Here is an 18,226-nt window from a genome sequence, read left to right as displayed (position 1 = left end):
GAAAAATAAGTTGGCGTTAGCGAATTACTCTTTGGTGAACAATAACATTTTTCAGGATTGTCAAGTTGACGTTAATAAAAACATAGATTATTGAAATTATTTAATAAGAATAAAGGTATTTTACCGCAGATCCGAAGAGATTTTACTTAAAGGTGTTTTATAAAGTTTCTCAGTCAGAATATTAACTTCCCTGATTCTTATATTTCAGTTAAAGGGACGTAAGAACTATAGGAAGTGAATTTTTGTTTTCATGTTTTGACGATATCTGAGAGTTCCTAGAATTATCAAGATTATTGAATAATTATAGTTGTTTAATAAGTGAAATTAATAGAAGACTTGGAAGTAGGATGACGCGTTTCATGTTATAGAAATGGGGTGGTCTATACCCCATTTCTGTTAATTTGTTTTTATTACAGTACAGTTAATCACAAATTGAATTGATGTGTGCAAAAACAGCTATATATTTTCAAACATCTTATTTAAATAGTTCTTTTATATACTGTTAAACTGTATCAACTACAAAGTCTACCTATAAGGTAATACATTTTGTAGATATAATTTATGAAAATTTGTATATAAAGATTAGAACACAATCCTCTGAGGGAGAAAGAAATACTGAAAAACTCATTAAATATACTTTATTAAAAATAACAACATACAAAAACATCCATGCAAACTGTAATAATCAGAACATTATTCACATTTACCTTTATTAAATTTGTGTTCACACTCTTGTCAGGAAAGACAGAAATGTTTGTTTAAATATTAACTTATTTTAAATTGCCAGAAACACATCAGAATATGTCACAACCACAACTATAGGTTTGGAATCAGTACTAAATTTTATACCTAATAAGTGATGTGTCAACTAACAAGTATAGGATAAAAAAGAATTATTAATATAGAGTGTACTATACAATGTCCTTCTGCTTATTTATGAAATGACTTTCCTTTCAAATGTGAGGAATACCAGTAAAATAAAACATAATCTTTGGTTTGGTTTGGTGTTTGATATTCTAACTACATCTATTACAAACCTTAAGTGCTTTTAGTGAGTAATTGTATTTTTTATTATTCTTTGTGTATCCTGTAAAGTAAAAAAAAAAATTCAAGAAATATAAAAACAATGCAATAGATATCAAACAGATTCATAAAAACTACTTACAATTATTGTACGTATTATATATTTCAAGTGTTATTTGATCTTTGGTCCCATTACCAACATTACCTTATTTAGGTCTTCTCTACTAACTCAACTTTTAAACCTGTTTTAAACCTTCTTTATATTTTAAAACTGATTTACAACAATCTCAAATGTCCGCGCTGTTTCCTGAAATTGAAATAAAAGTTTTAATCTATTTATTATCATATACATATTACAAACCTGAAAATTACTGATACGAGGAAACTTCTCAAAATAATTAGAGACCTTTTTACAAACATCTGGGCTAATTTATTTTCACGAATTTGCGGACGAGTCAATGTTTTCTAATACGTTTTTAAGCGTTTTACACATTTTGAATATCTTCCAGCCTATTCCTATCAGTTCTTGATCGGTGAAAAGATTATTTATAACTATATAATTAGTACTGCAGGCTGCAGGTTAAATAAAAGAACAAAATCAAGTAGAATTTGTGAATAAAAACTCAAAAAATAATGAAAATATTTAGAAAAAGGAAACGTAAACGTCAATGTCAGCCAAGTGTTAGAGTTCAATTGGATTTACCACAGATTATCAATTTGAACGATTTGAACCACAGTCGATTCCAGTCTAGAGATTATCGTTTTTTAAGCCTCCCATACTGAAGTCCGCCATATTGGGAAATTTTAAATGAATACAAGTATAGTTTCTTTATAGAGATGTTTTAAGACAATATCATTTAAACTTCGATTCATTCTAAAAGAATCAGTGCTCCGAAATCAACGTAAATCAAAGAAGGAAACTCGGTGAGCGTTACAAATTTCAATCTAAGCTTCTTTCCCCATTACACAAAAATAATAATAACAGAGACTATTAGGAGCATTACACTTTGTTCGGCGTGGCAAAGTTTCCCTGGAGATTTCCAGTTTTAAGTGGGCTTTAGCACGTAGCTGGTCGTTGCGTATACCGTTCCGAAACATTAGCTTGATTAAATTTAAAACTAGTTACCGTTCTGGATACATTTCCACTTTATGAAAAGATAATTCTTCGGTAGTGGAAGCTCGTAGTCTTTATCGTTTTCTGGAGCTTCGTCGTACTTCACCTTAAGTGAGTTTGCCTTATGGACGAAAAATGAGAGAAAAGAACAGGAAATAAGTGCCAGTATTTTAACTGGTAGTATAGTTCAACCCCAGAAACGAGTTTTTTTTATGAGGTTTTTTTCGCGAAAACAAAAATTTAAAAATTCGAAATTTTCGGAAAATTTTTTTGGATTTTTTTTTAGTTAAAAAACATAATTTCTTGATAATATGGCAACATGGGTATTAGACGAGGGGTGAACACTTAGGGGATTTATGGTGTACACATGAGAGGATTTCCAGGGGATGTACCGAGGATGTAGTGGATGCATAATCTTATTGCATAGTGCCATAAGCGTTATGAATTAAAGGGAAGTGTGTGTAAATAATTATTATTGTACCCTCTATACGTCAAAAACGAAGTTCATAAATGCGAATGCCTTTAACGTTGCCTATTTTTAGGTCTGTTTTATAAAGTAGATCCTCGGTAGCTACTAGATCTCATTTTTATTTGGGGTTCAAAACACGAGATTGATAACTTTGCACATAATATAGGGCTTTACGCATGACTAAGTTATTTTTTCCGCCGACATAAACTGCATAAACCGAGGCATAAACTGATGTTATACAGGGTAAGTCTTAAATAAGTGCAAATATTTTCAGGGGTGGTATATTTCTAAAGTATTTTTTTCCCCAGGAACACGTCTGATGTTTTTTTTGCAAATAAAATATGTTGAAAATCGTGCATTTTCTTTTAAATTTCCCTGTATATTTTTCGAAAACTTTTTAGAACTGCCTGTTCACCGCTAATTTTCCCACGTTATAAATTCTTAATCTCTGATATTACCATAGTTACAGCTTTACTCTATGGTTACCGCACTAAAAGGAATGCAAATACAGAAAAAAATCAGGTGGCTATCAAAATTAAAAAAAATCAATTTTTTTTAAATTTTCAAACTTAAATAACTCGGTTATTTTGGAGTTATTTGAAAAATGGTAAAGAAAAAATATGTTTCTTTTATCGAGATCTACCAGCCCTGAAAATATTTGCACCTATTTAAGACTCACCCTGTATAATAAAAGTAACGGCGAATTGTTGTAGGCACAATAATAGCCGAGATTGTTACAGCTCTGGCAAGATTTGATATGGGTTGCGTGCCTTAGTTCGATTCTCGATGACCCCATATAATTTTTTTAATGGTTTTGATTTTTTTTTATCCTTTTGAATTCAACAAAAATATTAGGTGTCAACTATATTACTAGCCAATAAATTGTAGAGGTTTGAGAAATTTTGTGTAGTTATACATATAATAAAGCTCGTAATAAAGTGGGAGATCGCTCTAACATAAATAACAATTCCGGTTTCGTCGTAAGTAAAGTAACCTTAATTTTGTTATTTTAAATAAAAAACACCCTGTAAATTTTTATATCCCTTTAGTAAATGTAAGTCGAAATGGTGCTTCATCTTTTTTTTATATATTTAATAGTTTCGGAGATAATAGCGTTCAAAATTTTAACTTTCTTTTTACCATTCAAATAAAATTTAAAAAAAATATATACAGTGTGTCCAAGATAAGTATATCTCGAAAAGTATTTTAGATACGTAAAACGGTTCATCACAAAAATTATTCTAAATGTATGGCGTACGCATGAGAGGATTTCCAGGGGATGTACCGAGGATGTACTAGAGGATGTAGGGGATGTGCCGGGGATGTACCGAGGATGTAGTGGATGTACCGAGGATGTAGGGGATGTACTAGGGGATGTACGAGGATGTAGGGGATGTACCGAGGATGTAGTGGATGTACCGAGGATGTACTGGAGGATGTAGGGGATGTACTAAGGATAGAGGATGTAGGTGTACACTTTTTGCCCTATGTGTTTACCCCTCGCTATTAGATTAAATTTACAAAAAAAAATCCAGAAAAGATCCAGTGGTTCTCAAAATTTTAGAAAAAATCATTTTTTTGGAAATTTTCAAAGTAAAATAACTCCGTTATTTTGGACTTATTTGAAAAACGATAACGAGAAAACATGTTTGTTTTATCGAGATCTACCACCCCTTAAAATACTGGCACTTATTTCTGGGACACCCTGTATAATACTTTATTTTTTTTAATATCCCGATTTGGATTGCTTAAACGGATCCTCTTTTACTTTGTTGGAAAAAGTTACATAAGAAGAACTGTATCAGTCAGAATTAACATTTCCAGAAGTTTCAAGAAAGAAGAGAGATTTTATGGCTCGTCTACTGGCCTGCCATTTTTCTTACTACTCAAAAATAGGAGAGTATTTTTACCCCTTTTAAGAAACTTCTTCGGCAGTTTGGCCTGAAAACACCGGAACATAGTTCTTGGAAGCGACGCGGAGCGGCGACGACTGGCAACTTTTAAAAATACTACTTCATTTTTTATCGTCTTCTTTCTGTTATCCCTCATTTTCTACGGGTTTAAGAAGTCGAATGGGACCGTATGACAGCAGTTTAGAAAAATCGCAAGCCGTGTAATCCAGTTCTTGAGTTCCGAAAAATTTAAAAGAATGGTATATGAATCTTTTTCTTACAGTGCCATACTCTACATCAAGGTGGCTTGCCATTGCCTTCCTTAAGGTGGCGGCTCGTTGGTCGCTCTGTTTAGATAAATAAATATTTTTATTTAAATAAATAAAGCGACCGTACTGGCTGGGGATCGAACCCAGTACCTTCTCCTCCGCAGATCGACATACTAACGCTGGAGCTACGGCCGGCCATGGTATATGAATAAAAAGCGAAAAAGAATCTATATTTAAGCGTCTAAATTTATTATACTATAATTCCAAATATTTTCTGTTGATATACAGTGTACATACATACATACATACTGCCATTACTCGCTGGCCAGTATTTTTGGCGTTTTCTTTCATGAGCTTTTCTGTGCCCGATACGTGATGTTATCTGTCTACTTTTAGTTACTACTCCGGACATGCAAAGATCTCATTGCTTTGTTGCCTCTCTACTTTTTGGTTGTCGCTGTTAACTGAGTTTCCAATTCTTCTCCATTCCGTTCTATTGTAAGCTGCTTCCTCCTACTCATTCTGCATGTTAATCCTCTTTAAGTTTTCTTGAAAAATATCTTTGTATCTTTTGAATTATCTACCCGGCCTCTTCTTACCGTCTACAAGCTCACCGTAAAGCAGAGATTTTGGTATGCAGTTTTCTTGCATTTTGCGCTGAAAATATTTGCACTTATTTAAGACTCACCCTGTATATCTAGGAACGCGCCTTTGAATTCACATATTTTGGTTAATCGCTAGGAAGTTACCTATTAATGTTTAGTCTGCGGCAACGTAATTAGTTGTTTCTATTTAGCCGGTTTATAAAGCAGAGGTAAAATTTCGGCAACCTTAATGAGTATCCCACATATTTCAGATTACGAGAAACAGTAATACTTTAATTATATAGCACAGACGAGATAATGAATCATTACATATTCAAAGATCTATGGCAAGATTCAATAAGAGCAGTACAAATTAAGCTAGATTTAGTTTCAACAGGTTGTGCTAGTTTGGTAACTTCTTCAGAAATATAAGTGCAGGTTATATTAAGCTAGAGAAATTTAGTTTGAAGAGTTTGTTTCACTTAGTTAGTATTTTTGGATTTAATTAAATATTAGCAACTTATTCTTTACACTAGAACAGATTTTTTGAGGTATCTAGCCATAAAGCTATTCCACTATGACCTTTACAGGCCTATTAAAGTCTTCTTTTAGTCTCTAGGTTACGTTCTCCCATTACATTCATCCAATCAAAATATTTAATGAGAGACTGATCTTTCTGTATTTTCTGAGACTGAACTTTCTGTATTGCTTTTTGCTAATAGCTTATCATTGCCTAAATGCAGGGCTATTGTAGTGACATAGAATGTGTTGTAGCGTTTCTTCTTCTGATTGTCAAAATCTGCACATGATTTTGCCCGTCAATCCTACTAGCTTTAACTAACTATTAAGCTTGCAATGCTTTGCTATTAGGCTCACCACAATTTTGACAGTTATCCCACCCTTTTAAATATACTTTAGTACTTCTTACTAGTCCAAATTAAGGTTGATTCTCACTATACCGTTTCTATTCCATATCCGTTCCGTATTTTTTATTGTATTGACACTATACGTAAGCTTCTATTCCGTATCAGTTCCATACAAATGTAGATGTCAAGACACTGGCTAAATGAGGCAGTACCTTTGCAGGGAAAATCTTAAATTTGATTCTTATTTCGACATAAATAGTTTTGTTAAAATTGTGTTTAATAACGTGCCACAAGAGTTTGATTATAAATGACCTAAATAACTTAATTTCTATGACGCAACTACATGAAACCATAGCACCTTTCTAAGCTTTTCCTCTAGACCTCACAGTACCTACCTAATTAATTTTTTTACCGATAGTTTTTAATTTAAAACTTAATTAAAGGCAGTTCCTCGTCGGTAAGCCCATCTGACGTCGCGCAATACCTAACCAAAAAAAGTAATAAATCAATTTTCGAAATGAAATTTGTTTTCGAGACAAGGTTACGGTGGGGATTTAGTGCAGCAAAACCTACCGTAATAACGACGTAATGAACCGAAAATAAACCTATTTGTAGTAGCTGCATAAGCGAAAATGGCTCGCTCGGCAACGAACGCTTTTCCGAAAGACAAACTGGAATTCTGCCGGTCGATATTCGCCTGCTGACACGGCGAATCCATTGGACCATTTTCCTCGATTGGAACTATCCTTTTGCATCAAAATAATAAAGTAAAGAAAGATATAAGACACTAACACAAAGACTCACTACAACAAGATACAAAAATTTACCTGAAGAGATAAAGACATTGAAACACATACAATTAAAAAAAAAGGTAAAATGATGCTGCGAATGATGAAGACGAACCCATATCTTTATAATATATGTGTATATTCTGTACATAATTTGTGTAATATATTATATTATGTTTTATCATCATCATTCTCAGCTTATTCAACCATTTCCAATTATGGTGTAGCCTCCTTCACATGTTTCCATACTCTCTTTGTAGTTGGGCCCATTGTTGTCTATTGTTGGCTATGCAGGCCCAAGTTATCCCTGCTAATTTCATTAATTAGAATTAATTAGTTCATTAATTTGTATTTGTAGTTCTTCAGGACTATTGGCTATTTGAACTATGTCATCAGCGAATCTTAGATGGTTGAGATATTCTCCATCTCTTTTTAATCCTTTTTTGTCCAGTCTAGTTGACGGAAGACTTCTTCTGGTGTTACTGTAAACAGCTTTGAGGATATTGGATCTCCCCGTCGTACTCCTTTGCATATGCATATGTTTTATATTTAGAAATTAATTAATTATTGATTTGAAAAACATATAATTCACATATTTTAATTTCTCTACATTCTATGTGGATACTGTTATAATTACGATACCGTTGGCGTAACAATAGTTTACCACACTAATTCAGAACACTTTAACATTGGACGCGCGTTTTGCTTACCATGTTAGCATCTCCAGCAGATGATTAAATCTTATTCCTAGATTAGCTATTTGAGTTTGTTACAGCCTGTTCTGCTACGACCATTTCACATCTACTGTGATAATCTTCTGTTCTCTAGGTTAAATTCTCCAGTCATATATTTTTCAAAAAGCCTAATAACTTGGAGACTGAACCCTCTGTATAATTTTGTTCTTGAAGTTGATCTTCTATTAAATAATTTCATCTATGCATTGTGGAATGATCTCTAACTTTTAGAACTCTTCTATCCTGAAACTTTTCAGAGATATATCTAAATTTCCTTTTCCTTATATAGTCCTTATTCGTCTTGAAACCAGGAAGGTATCTACAGCCTTTATTACAATAATTGCTTTAATAAAATAATGTACATTTTCTGATTCAGCAATCATAGATCATAAACCATCAGAAAACAGCTTTAAAGTCTCTTCAAGCGAGTATAGAAACAATATTTTATCGAATCGATCGATTGAAATATTGCTAGATATTTTAAACATTAAAGTAGACTTTCAAATCGGATAAGGGAATATTTCGAAAGCTTTTACTTACAAAGAGAACACGATAGAAGTAGACCGCAAAGCTCTGCGCAAAGGAAAGCCCTCTACGCTTCCTATCGTTGCAAAGTATAAGTGTTATTCGAAATGCCTCAAATCCGAACAAGCGAAATAAAGCCAATAAAATAATAAAAGCGCATCCCGTCCCGGTGCTCGACGAAAGTTTTATATTTTGTTCTGGCGGGTCACCGGTTCCCGAGGGAATGGGGAAAAGGTCCGCGATTCTCGCAGCAGGGAACAGGACGACACAATACCGCGATCGAATATGAAATGGGTTTCCTGCATTGCAAATTTTTCTTCCTTCTCTTTCTTCGCTGGGGGTTTTTTAAAGGACAAATTTCAATTCTCTTAGGGCTTTATTTAAACTTTTTTAACCTTTTTTTTCATTGGACTAGAAATTCTTATTGTATATCAACATCTTATTCAGCGTTGATCCCATTATGTTTTCTATTGTCGCGTATCTCCTTGATCATTTGACGCTCGCGAGTATCATTATAATTGTTCTGATCCTATGAATCGTATTGATGAGCCTTGTTTTGGCCATTTCATCTGAACGTATCCTTATCAGTTTTAATAATCTGCTGATGATATTAACATGGATGGTGAGCAAAATGCGCGTCCAAGTTCTAAAAATGAAAAGACCAAGTGTTAAAAGTAAATAATTTTGGTGAATTGTGGTGAATTAGTGTTTGATTTTACTATTTGTGATTATAATGACGAACATGATCTTCCATGAACGTAAGCTACTGGAGTATCGTCTCAATTAATTGCATCTTTTCTAATCTTCTATTAAATACTTTCATCAATGTATTGTGGAATGACGTCTAACTTTTAGGACTCTTCTATCCTGAAACTTTTCCGAGATGTATCTAAATTTCCTTTTCCTTATATAGTCCTTACTCGTCTTGAAACGCGGAAGGTATCTACAGCCTTTATTACAATAATTGCTTTAATAGAAATAATGTACATTTTCTGATTCAGCAGTCAGTCATAAACCATCAGAAAGCTGCTTCAAAGTCTCTTCAAGCGAGTATAGAAACAATATTTTATCGAAAGATCTATTGAAATATTGCTGTATTTTAAACATTAAAGTAGACTTTCAAATCGGATAAAGGAATATTTCGAAAGCTCTTACTTACAAAGAGAACACGATAGAAGTAGACCGCAAAGCACCATTTTTTTTTCTCTGATTTTATTTTTATTTTTTTAAAGAAAACAGACCCATACTATAAATCTTAAATATAAAATAAATTAATCTTATATTATAAATCTTCAAAAACAAGTTACAGTTTAGATTTTTCAAAGACAAAGAGAACACGATAGAAGTGGACCGCAAAGCACCATTTTTTTTTCTCTGATTTTATTTTTATTTTTTTAAAGAAAACAGACTCATACTATAAATCTTAAATATAAAATAAATTAATCTTATATTATAAATCTTCAAAAAACAAGTTACAGTTTAGATTTTTACAGAAATTCACAGAAGTGGACTCTCTACAAATGTATAGACATTACTTATTGAATTTATGGTCGATCATTTATTAGTTGGCCATCGTTCGGCCAAACTTTGAAAATGTTATGTCAGTTTACGTCCAATCTCGAGGGGTCCGTTTTCATCAAGGAAAAAGGTCAAATCATAAAAGTTTTCCGAGATGTTTCATCGCAGTAACAACATTTTCAAGTTTCGGACGTAATCGGAAAACAGCCCTATTATACGTCGGAATCTTTCAGATTTATTTTTATATATTTTTCATTTATTTCGTTTTTATTGTAGTTTTTTTATGAAACATGAAAATAGAAGTTTCCAAACTTTCAGTGGATCTAAATGGTTTATAATTTATTTTTAGGATTAACTTTATAAGAAGAAAATAAGTTAATATTATCATCATCATCATCATCATCATCAGCTTATTCAACCATTTTAATTGGAATATAAAATATAAATATTTTATATTCCAGTCCCTTATGTGCCTAATGGTATTCATTTATAAATTATTATTTGTTTGCAAAAAATAAACTAAAACTAGTTACCTTATTGGAAGCGGCATACTGTCATATAGAGATAATCTTTCCTTGTAAAGTGCCTCTGAGTTTACACTTCAATGAAATTTTATTTCATTTAATTAACTACGCAAACTTTTACTGTACTATTTTGTCCATTATGAGCCCTTAATCTTCTTGTTTCAGTATGAACCACTCCAAGCTGTCACAGGTACCAACGGTCTGCAACACGTCGTACTCTACGAGTGTCAAGACAGTCCTAGAATAGAGAAATTGGCAGATAGTCCAGGCAGACAATGTCACGAGTCTCACTCAGAACCTCTGATGTGTAACACCGTGGTAGCTAGCTGGGCTAAGGGATCAGAAGGGTTCAGTTTTCCTCCTGAGGCTGGTTACCCATTGGACACAAACAATAAGTAAGTACAATAAGAAATAATCTTAATAATTATTTAATTTTCGTCTTGCTTTGTTCATAGTCAAAACAGCCCTATATATAATAAATTAATTTTTGTTTGGTGATATCATATTTGCCTCACATTTTACTGTATTCTTTCTCTCTTTTCAGGTACTATCTCATGGAAACCCACTACGTCAGCCCGATTGACAGCAACGTAGGCAGCATAGACGGTTCCGGATTACGCCTTTACTACACCCCAGAACTGCGACGCCACGACGCGGGGGTCATCTCCATCGGTATGGACCCCAACTGGCGTCACATCATCCCTCCCGGCCAAAACAGAGTGGTGTCATCGGGTCACTGTGTTTCCGAGTGCACGCGTCAAGCGTTCCCCAATTCGGGCATTAACATGTTCGCGGTGGTTATGAAAACGCATCGTATCGGTAAACAGGTCGCTCTGAAACACATCAGGGGAAGTACGGAACTACCCCCAATCGCTGCGGACGATAACGTCGACTCTGATTACCAGGAGTATCGGAAATTGGAAGTACCGGTGAGGATTTTGCCCAGTGACCACTTGATAACGGAGTGTACGTACAATAGTTCGGGTAGGAGTGCGATTACTTTGGGGGGACTGACGAGCAGGGAGGAGACGTGTTTGGTGATGGGGTTGTACTATCCTAGACAGAAGTCATTGGCGGCCTGTCATAGCTTGCCTAGTTTGCCCACTGTTCTGCATTCGTTGGGGATACAAGAATTGAGTCCGTAAGTTTCCAAAATGTATAACGTAATAATAAAATGAAATATTCCTAATACCATTTTTCAAATAATATAAGAGATTATTTTACTTTGTTTTACATAATTTAATAAATAAATCCAATTAAAGAAATTAAGGAATTTGCTGAAGTTCCTAAAAAGATTTAAAAATAATTAATGTACATTATACACATTTTTTATATTTTTTTTCACAGGGGATCAAATCCGGTAAGGATAGCAGCACCACCAGAGTTAGCTGGAATGACTTTGGAATCCAGACTGGTGTCCTACGATTGGGACAATCAGTTCCAGAGTTTCCAGGAAGCCACCATGAGGGGATCGTTTAAACCTATCTGTTGGACGTCACAGTTGATGCTTCTTCCGGTAAGTGCCAATTTTAAATTCATGTTTGTAGATAATATAATTAATTTCCTCAATACGTACAAATTAAAATATAAAACATTTAAAATATACCAAATGTCAAAAATCAAGTACAATAATCCTTGAGATAGATAGGAAATTATTATTCCCATATTAAAATATAGAAATCAATAATTTATAACAATAACTTCTAGCGTCACCAATTTAATATTCTCAGTACTTAAATAAATTCTCTTTTCGTGAGCAAACCGGTGAAATTTAATATATTTTAATGCTTTATTATTGCCGTTTATATCGCACCTATTTCCGTTGAAATTCGAACGTTTTATTAACAACTATTAGAATAATTAAACTGTTAAATTATTTTATTTGGGATAAATAAAATATCGGGTCCGAAAAATTAAATGAAATAAAATACGGCGGGACAGTTTTAATAAAATTAAGCCAATAAAATGGCCATGTTCAATATATCTGATTTATTTCGCAGTTTAGAAGTTGGCAAAATCTGTTTTGGTATATGATGGCATGTTTCGTAGTTTATAATTATATGTTTACACTCTAATTTTTTCCTCTTATCATATTTTTTTACACGTTATATACCTATTTTTCCAACTAAACGTTTTTGAAAGCACTCCAACTGAAACATCCAAAATAAGTTTTCAGTTTGCTATATGAAAATTTTAGTGCTATTTCTCGAAAAGTTCCTCCATAACTGCTTCCTTCTCCATTTCTGCTTATTCCAACTAAAATACAATTACGCATTCTCCTTGTTTCGAGAGATTTAAGGATCTCTAATCACCTCACTAGCTTTAAGTAATTAACTATGCTGTTTCTCTTGAATTATCCTTTTCAACTGCAATCTTCGCCTAACTAACTAGTTTTATGCTTTGGAACAAAAATATTCCTCAACTAGATTCTCCTGGAAATCAAGAATAAACAAAGATTTACTGGAAAATTTAGAAAAAGTCAATTAACTACCAGTTTATTTTTTTGTAATATTTTCTTTAATGCAAGTATAAGAAAGTAGATAGGAGAGTATAAGTATAGCACAAGTTTAGTATTGTTTTCGCATCATGTGTTTGACGGAACAAACAACGCCAGGATAACTTTATTTGCATACTGTTATGACTAAACCGCGGTCAATAAACTTAACCCCATAAATTATACATTCCTATAAATCGTATTAATAGATTACATGGCTAAACGCTGTTGTTGATGGTAACAAGATAGTTCAAAAGGTCAATAACGGACCAGTATAAAAGCGCTATATTCGCACAAACAAAGTCTGAAATGTATACTATAATGTAAAGAGGGGTTTCGCAGATCATGGTGCAGGTTTACCTATATTGGAGGTAGAAAAGAACTTTAAATGCGTAAGGTTTTAAAAATAAATAAAAAACAATTTGGAATACCCTGTATATATTTTTTTTTCAAAATATCCTTGTTTTCAGATTTCAAACATATAAGTTTGTCTATATTTACGCGAACCGTTTTTGAATTATTTTTCTTTAATTACTGTATTTAAAAATGTACTTGAATAAAATTCTATATTTTTTAATGTATATACAAGGTGATCCAAATGCGATCCTCGTCATTGGGATCTCGAAAATTAGACGAGATACGAGTTCAGTTAAATGGAGGCAAAGTTTTTTCAAACTGACGTTTCGTCTTTAAGCTGTGATCGTCAACATTCTTTTTTTAAATACGTTCCTGAATTTTTATGAAGGATTTTAAGAACTTCTCAAGGGTCCAAAAACCAATGATGTATAGCACTTATTCGAAAAGTTCATATTAATGATTTTAAAATATATTCTCTGTCTCTTTCTAACATATGAGTTCTTCATACGCTAACACCCTGTAGAAGAATAACAGTTTCTAATCTAACTAAATAAGTGCATGATTTAGAAAACATTATAAGTAAATAAAAACACACTTAAAGTAAATTATAATAAATAATGACATAAAACAGAATTATTTATTTTTTGATGATAAAAAGAATATCTACGAAGTACGAAATTGGGGACTTTTTTATATTTATACATTTTTATCATTAATAATTTACGGCATTTCCAGAGAAGACAACCTTTATAAAACCTTTGTAAGGCTATAAATAAAAATAACCTCTAGTGGATTACTTTTCAAAACAAAGTCAATATCGTTAATAAAATATCAGGAATATACAGCAACAAAGAACTTTACGACAAAGTATTTGTGATAGACATCAACTTCGTTTTTTAGATTAACATCTATAGAATTAAATATCGTATTCCAGAAATGTTATTGACTTATACGTTATTTTGGGAACGTATATTTTAATAAACCATGTATATTCTTATTTTGCGGATTTTGGCACATTTTCTATTATTTATGAAGGAAGAACTCACATTTCCTGTTTTTGTTTTTACATTTTTATGAGTTTAAGAGTTAGAAAAAATCGAAAAAAAAAACATTTTCAAAGAAACTATTTAGCTTCATCCTTTGGAAATGTGAAAAATCACTTAAGATGTTTTGTTTCTCTAGGCCATAATCAACTTTATTTTTTTTAAATACTGACCTAGATTTTGTATTTCATTTTTTAGAAGCTTGTATGTGACCTCCCAAATGATCATTACTTTTCTTATACAGGGTGAGTCATAAATAAGTGCAACTATTTTCAGGGCTGGTAAATCTCGATAAAAAAACATATTTTCTCTTTACCGTTTTTTAAAAAGGCCACAATAACCGAGTTATTTGACTTTGAAAATTAAAAAAAAAATTATTGTTTGGTTAAAGTTTGAGAACAACTGGATCTTTTCTGGGTTTTCTTTCTTGTTTTCTTTCTCTACTATCTATGTTGCCATATTATGAAGAAATTATGGTTTTTAATTAGAAACTAAAAAAAAATTCAAAAACTACTTAAAAAAACTTCCAAATTTTCAAAAAAAAATCGTAAAAAAACCTCATAATCATGATTCTGGGGTCGAAATATACTACCCTTAAAAATATTTGCACTTATTTAAGAGACTCACCCTGTATAAGGAAATGACAAACAAATTCAAATACTGTATCTCTGTTTCCGAGATCCGACTGGTGAAAGTAGAATTTGAAACACTCGGTATGAGATATTGGGTATCAAAATTCAAACTGAAAATAAAGAAAATTACAAAATAAAAATGAAAAGATATACGATGTAAATGATATTTTACCACCTCAGGACAGCGTTTATTATTACAACGTTGATATTTTATACCTGATATAATGCTGTACCAAAATAAAAGTTTCACAAAAGATAAACCTGAGAGTTCTGAACAATGGAGATTTTTCTCGCGTTATAAACGAAGTTACTAAAATTTCCCGTCTAGAATTTTTAAATTGAAATGAAAATATACCGAATATTAATTTCATTTTATTAAATTCTATGAATTTTAAAGAAAAAATGTTATTTGGTATTTAGAAGGAATGAATTTAAAATTAAAAGTTTCGTGTTACAAGTTCGCTTGAAAATATAGGTCTAATGGCAAAAGTGTGTTTCATAAAGCAAATTTGCGCAAAAAACACGGAACAGCTATTAATTAAATAATGGAAAACTCGGACATTGTTGTTAATCCAAAAGGGAATGGAAAAATAGAAAACTAAATTAAATTAAATAACTAGTAGCCGGTTTATTTTTAATGCTATTGGAGAATAAATGGATTTATCTTGTTTGTTTTTCAATTCTTGCCTAAAACATTATATTATTTTTATAATATATGTATATTTTATTTTATTAAATAGTTTTAAAATTTGATAATTCCTAATATAACTAGCATTGAAGGTTTTATCTAATTTAATATTATAAAATAATTGTTTTTAAATAATCGTGGTCTTATTTTGTTATTTTTTTTATTTATTGGACATGGGGCATAATATGCAAATAAATTTACCTTAGGCCGATTTGCCAATATAAATCCATACAATACCTTTTTACAGAAAAAAACTTCTAGCGTCCATTATTATTATAATAAATTTATCTTTAGACTATCATAGTTAAAATAATATATCCCAATGACAATATTATAATATTATAATGGAAAATATAATTGTTCTTCCACCTTGCCCCATTTTTATACAAATATCTGGTAAGCGCTTTTAAATTAATTTGCATAGGTTTTTCGCAGATTGGTCTTATCCAAACACACCTATATTTGTCTTGGCGCTTAATATGGGCAAATAAGGTTTTTTCTTTTATCCTCGGGAATATTTATAAAAATCCTGAATATCCTGTGACATTTTTTGGGCTGGAAATATTTTTATCGCATATAGTTTTAAATTGTAATATACCTACCGGTTGTTTCCCAAAAGTGACTCACCCCTATAACTTTTATTTTTTCAGATAAATAAAATATGTATGTATGTATATGTAATAATAAATATCAATAAATTTGGAATCTATACTAATATATAAAATCCTTAAGTGACTGACATACTGATTAATCACGATCCTGCTCAAACCACTCAACGTAAGAAGCTCTATTTTGGCATACAGGTTGATTCTAGGGTGTAGAGGTTCGATAAGAAGGGATTTTTCGAAATTCCAGTTCCAAGAGGGTGAAACCACCCCTCAAATATTACAATATTTTTTATTTAAAAAACGGTCAAGTTTCCGAAAAAACGCTTAAACACGTATGTTTTATTTTGTTTTTTTACATATTTTAAGATTTTTTAAAAATGTATACAGGGTGTTTCGAAAAATCTGGTCATTGATTAATTACGATCCTGCTTAAAGCGCTTGACGTAAAAAGCTAATTTTTGGAAAACAGATTGACTTTAGGGTGTAGAGGTTCGATAAGAAGGGATTTTTCGAAACTCGAATTCTAAGGGGGTGAAACTATCCCTCAAATATTAAAATATTTTTTATTTAAAAACCGGTGAGTTTTTCGGCATAAACTCTTAAACACGTATATTTTTTTTTTAAATAAAAATGTTATACATGGGTGAGTCACTTTTGAGAAATATCTTTCCTGTTACATATACCGGTTATTAAAATATATGTATTATTAAAGGCGCATTTAAATAATCAACCATACCTTCTGATGAATATTTGCAAAATACTACATCTTAATTAACACTTTTTAATTTATTTCCAGGGTACAGATATCGAGTCCCACTACCCCAACATCTCCAAGCCGTACGCGCGCAGCAACGTAGACACGTGCAACTACCGACGCTACAGCACCGAGGGCTGGCCGGGAGGCACGCCACTGGTCGAGCTCGACGGCAACCACATAGAGGGCGTCACTCGAAGTAAAGTGTCGCGCAGCAGCAGCAGTCCTGCGCAGAAGGAGAGCCTGGGACTGAGTAGGTTTAACAGCGCCAGCAAAACCACGCGGAACTCTTTACTCATACTAGTTTCGGTCATACTCATTTGGTATAACCGTTGAAACTACCATTCCTTGTGATATATAATTGTATATAGAGACTAAATCTAAAGACGATTTTTTTTCACTGTTTTAAATTTCGTTTCGTGTTGATGTTTCTCCGGTTGAGGAGGACGAAACTCGTGTCGGTGAACAATCAGTTGCTGTGGTGTGAATAAAAATAGTTTTTATTAATATTATTTTAATTTGTAAGTAAACGAGTCATGTCTGTACTAGTCCGTTCGGCCAGCAGGTGTGTAATGAGGTGAGAAATGTGTTTCGATTTAATGAGCGGTACGACTGTAAGTGGTAAAGCGTTCCTGGTTCTGCAACTGTCAGAATAAGTACAATCAGATCAAAAATGGAAATATAGAAAAAAAAATATTAAGTTTTAGAGAACCAAAATGTATGAACTAAACTTTGATTGTAACTTGTAAAACGTTAACTTTACTCTGATATTAACTATAATTATTCTAATGTAAGCTTCAGCTGCATGGCTTAACAAAATCCTTCAGTACAACGTGGAGAGAATATTTTGTAGCTGTCATTATTTATGGTTTTAGATACCTTAGAGTTAATATAATTATTTAGCTATAATATAAATTGATGAGAATTTCTATTTACGCTTATATAATTCTGAATATTTGATAGTGTACAGGGTGGTCGGAATTGGTCTGTTTTAACAGAGAAAACCTATTTCCTGACTAGATAGAGCAAAACCGACATAGATGTCATGAGCTCGATTTCTGAGACACCTTTAATGGCATAAACCGCCTGTTGATATTTTCACTGCCAACTGAGATACGGGGTCTTTTTGATTTTTTTACCCATTTTGAAAATTGCCGATAACTTTTTTAATTCGCGGAATAATAAAATTCTGTAAAGACGTTCTTAAGGCACTTTTTTAAGCACAATCCAGTGGCGTAGTCAGTTTTTTTCTATGCTTATAACATGACATATAACTCGCCATGTAACTGGACGGTAAAACCCTCACGATGCTGAGGGTTTACTCAAAAATTAAATTCGTGCCAG

General features: G+C 32.3%; 1 protein-coding gene across 1 annotated transcript in view; it reads left to right on the top strand.

The window, feature by feature from the left end:
- Window positions 1-17,396, top strand: part of LOC115875151 (MOXD1 homolog 2) — a 233,737-nt gene extending 216,341 nt beyond the window's left edge. Inside the window, exons 6-9 of the mRNA XM_030890542.1 lie at window positions 10,472-10,701; window positions 10,851-11,447; window positions 11,654-11,822; window positions 16,925-17,396. Of these exons, the coding sequence (XP_030746402.1) occupies window positions 10,472-10,701; window positions 10,851-11,447; window positions 11,654-11,822; window positions 16,925-17,218 (1,290 nt within the window). The 3' untranslated portion in view covers window positions 17,219-17,396. The remainder of the gene's footprint in view (window positions 1-10,471; window positions 10,702-10,850; window positions 11,448-11,653; window positions 11,823-16,924) is intronic.
- The last annotated feature ends 830 nt before the right edge of the window (window positions 17,397-18,226 follow it).

Source organism: Sitophilus oryzae, unplaced genomic scaffold, assembly GCF_002938485.1.
Source record: "Sitophilus oryzae breed Bouriz unplaced genomic scaffold, Soryzae_2.0 scaffold_1350_pilon_pilon, whole genome shotgun sequence".
NCBI classification, from domain to species: domain Eukaryota; kingdom Metazoa; phylum Arthropoda; class Insecta; order Coleoptera; family Curculionidae; genus Sitophilus; species Sitophilus oryzae.
The sequence above is the reverse complement of the archived record's forward strand: the minus strand, read 5'-3'. Positions and strand labels throughout refer to the sequence as shown.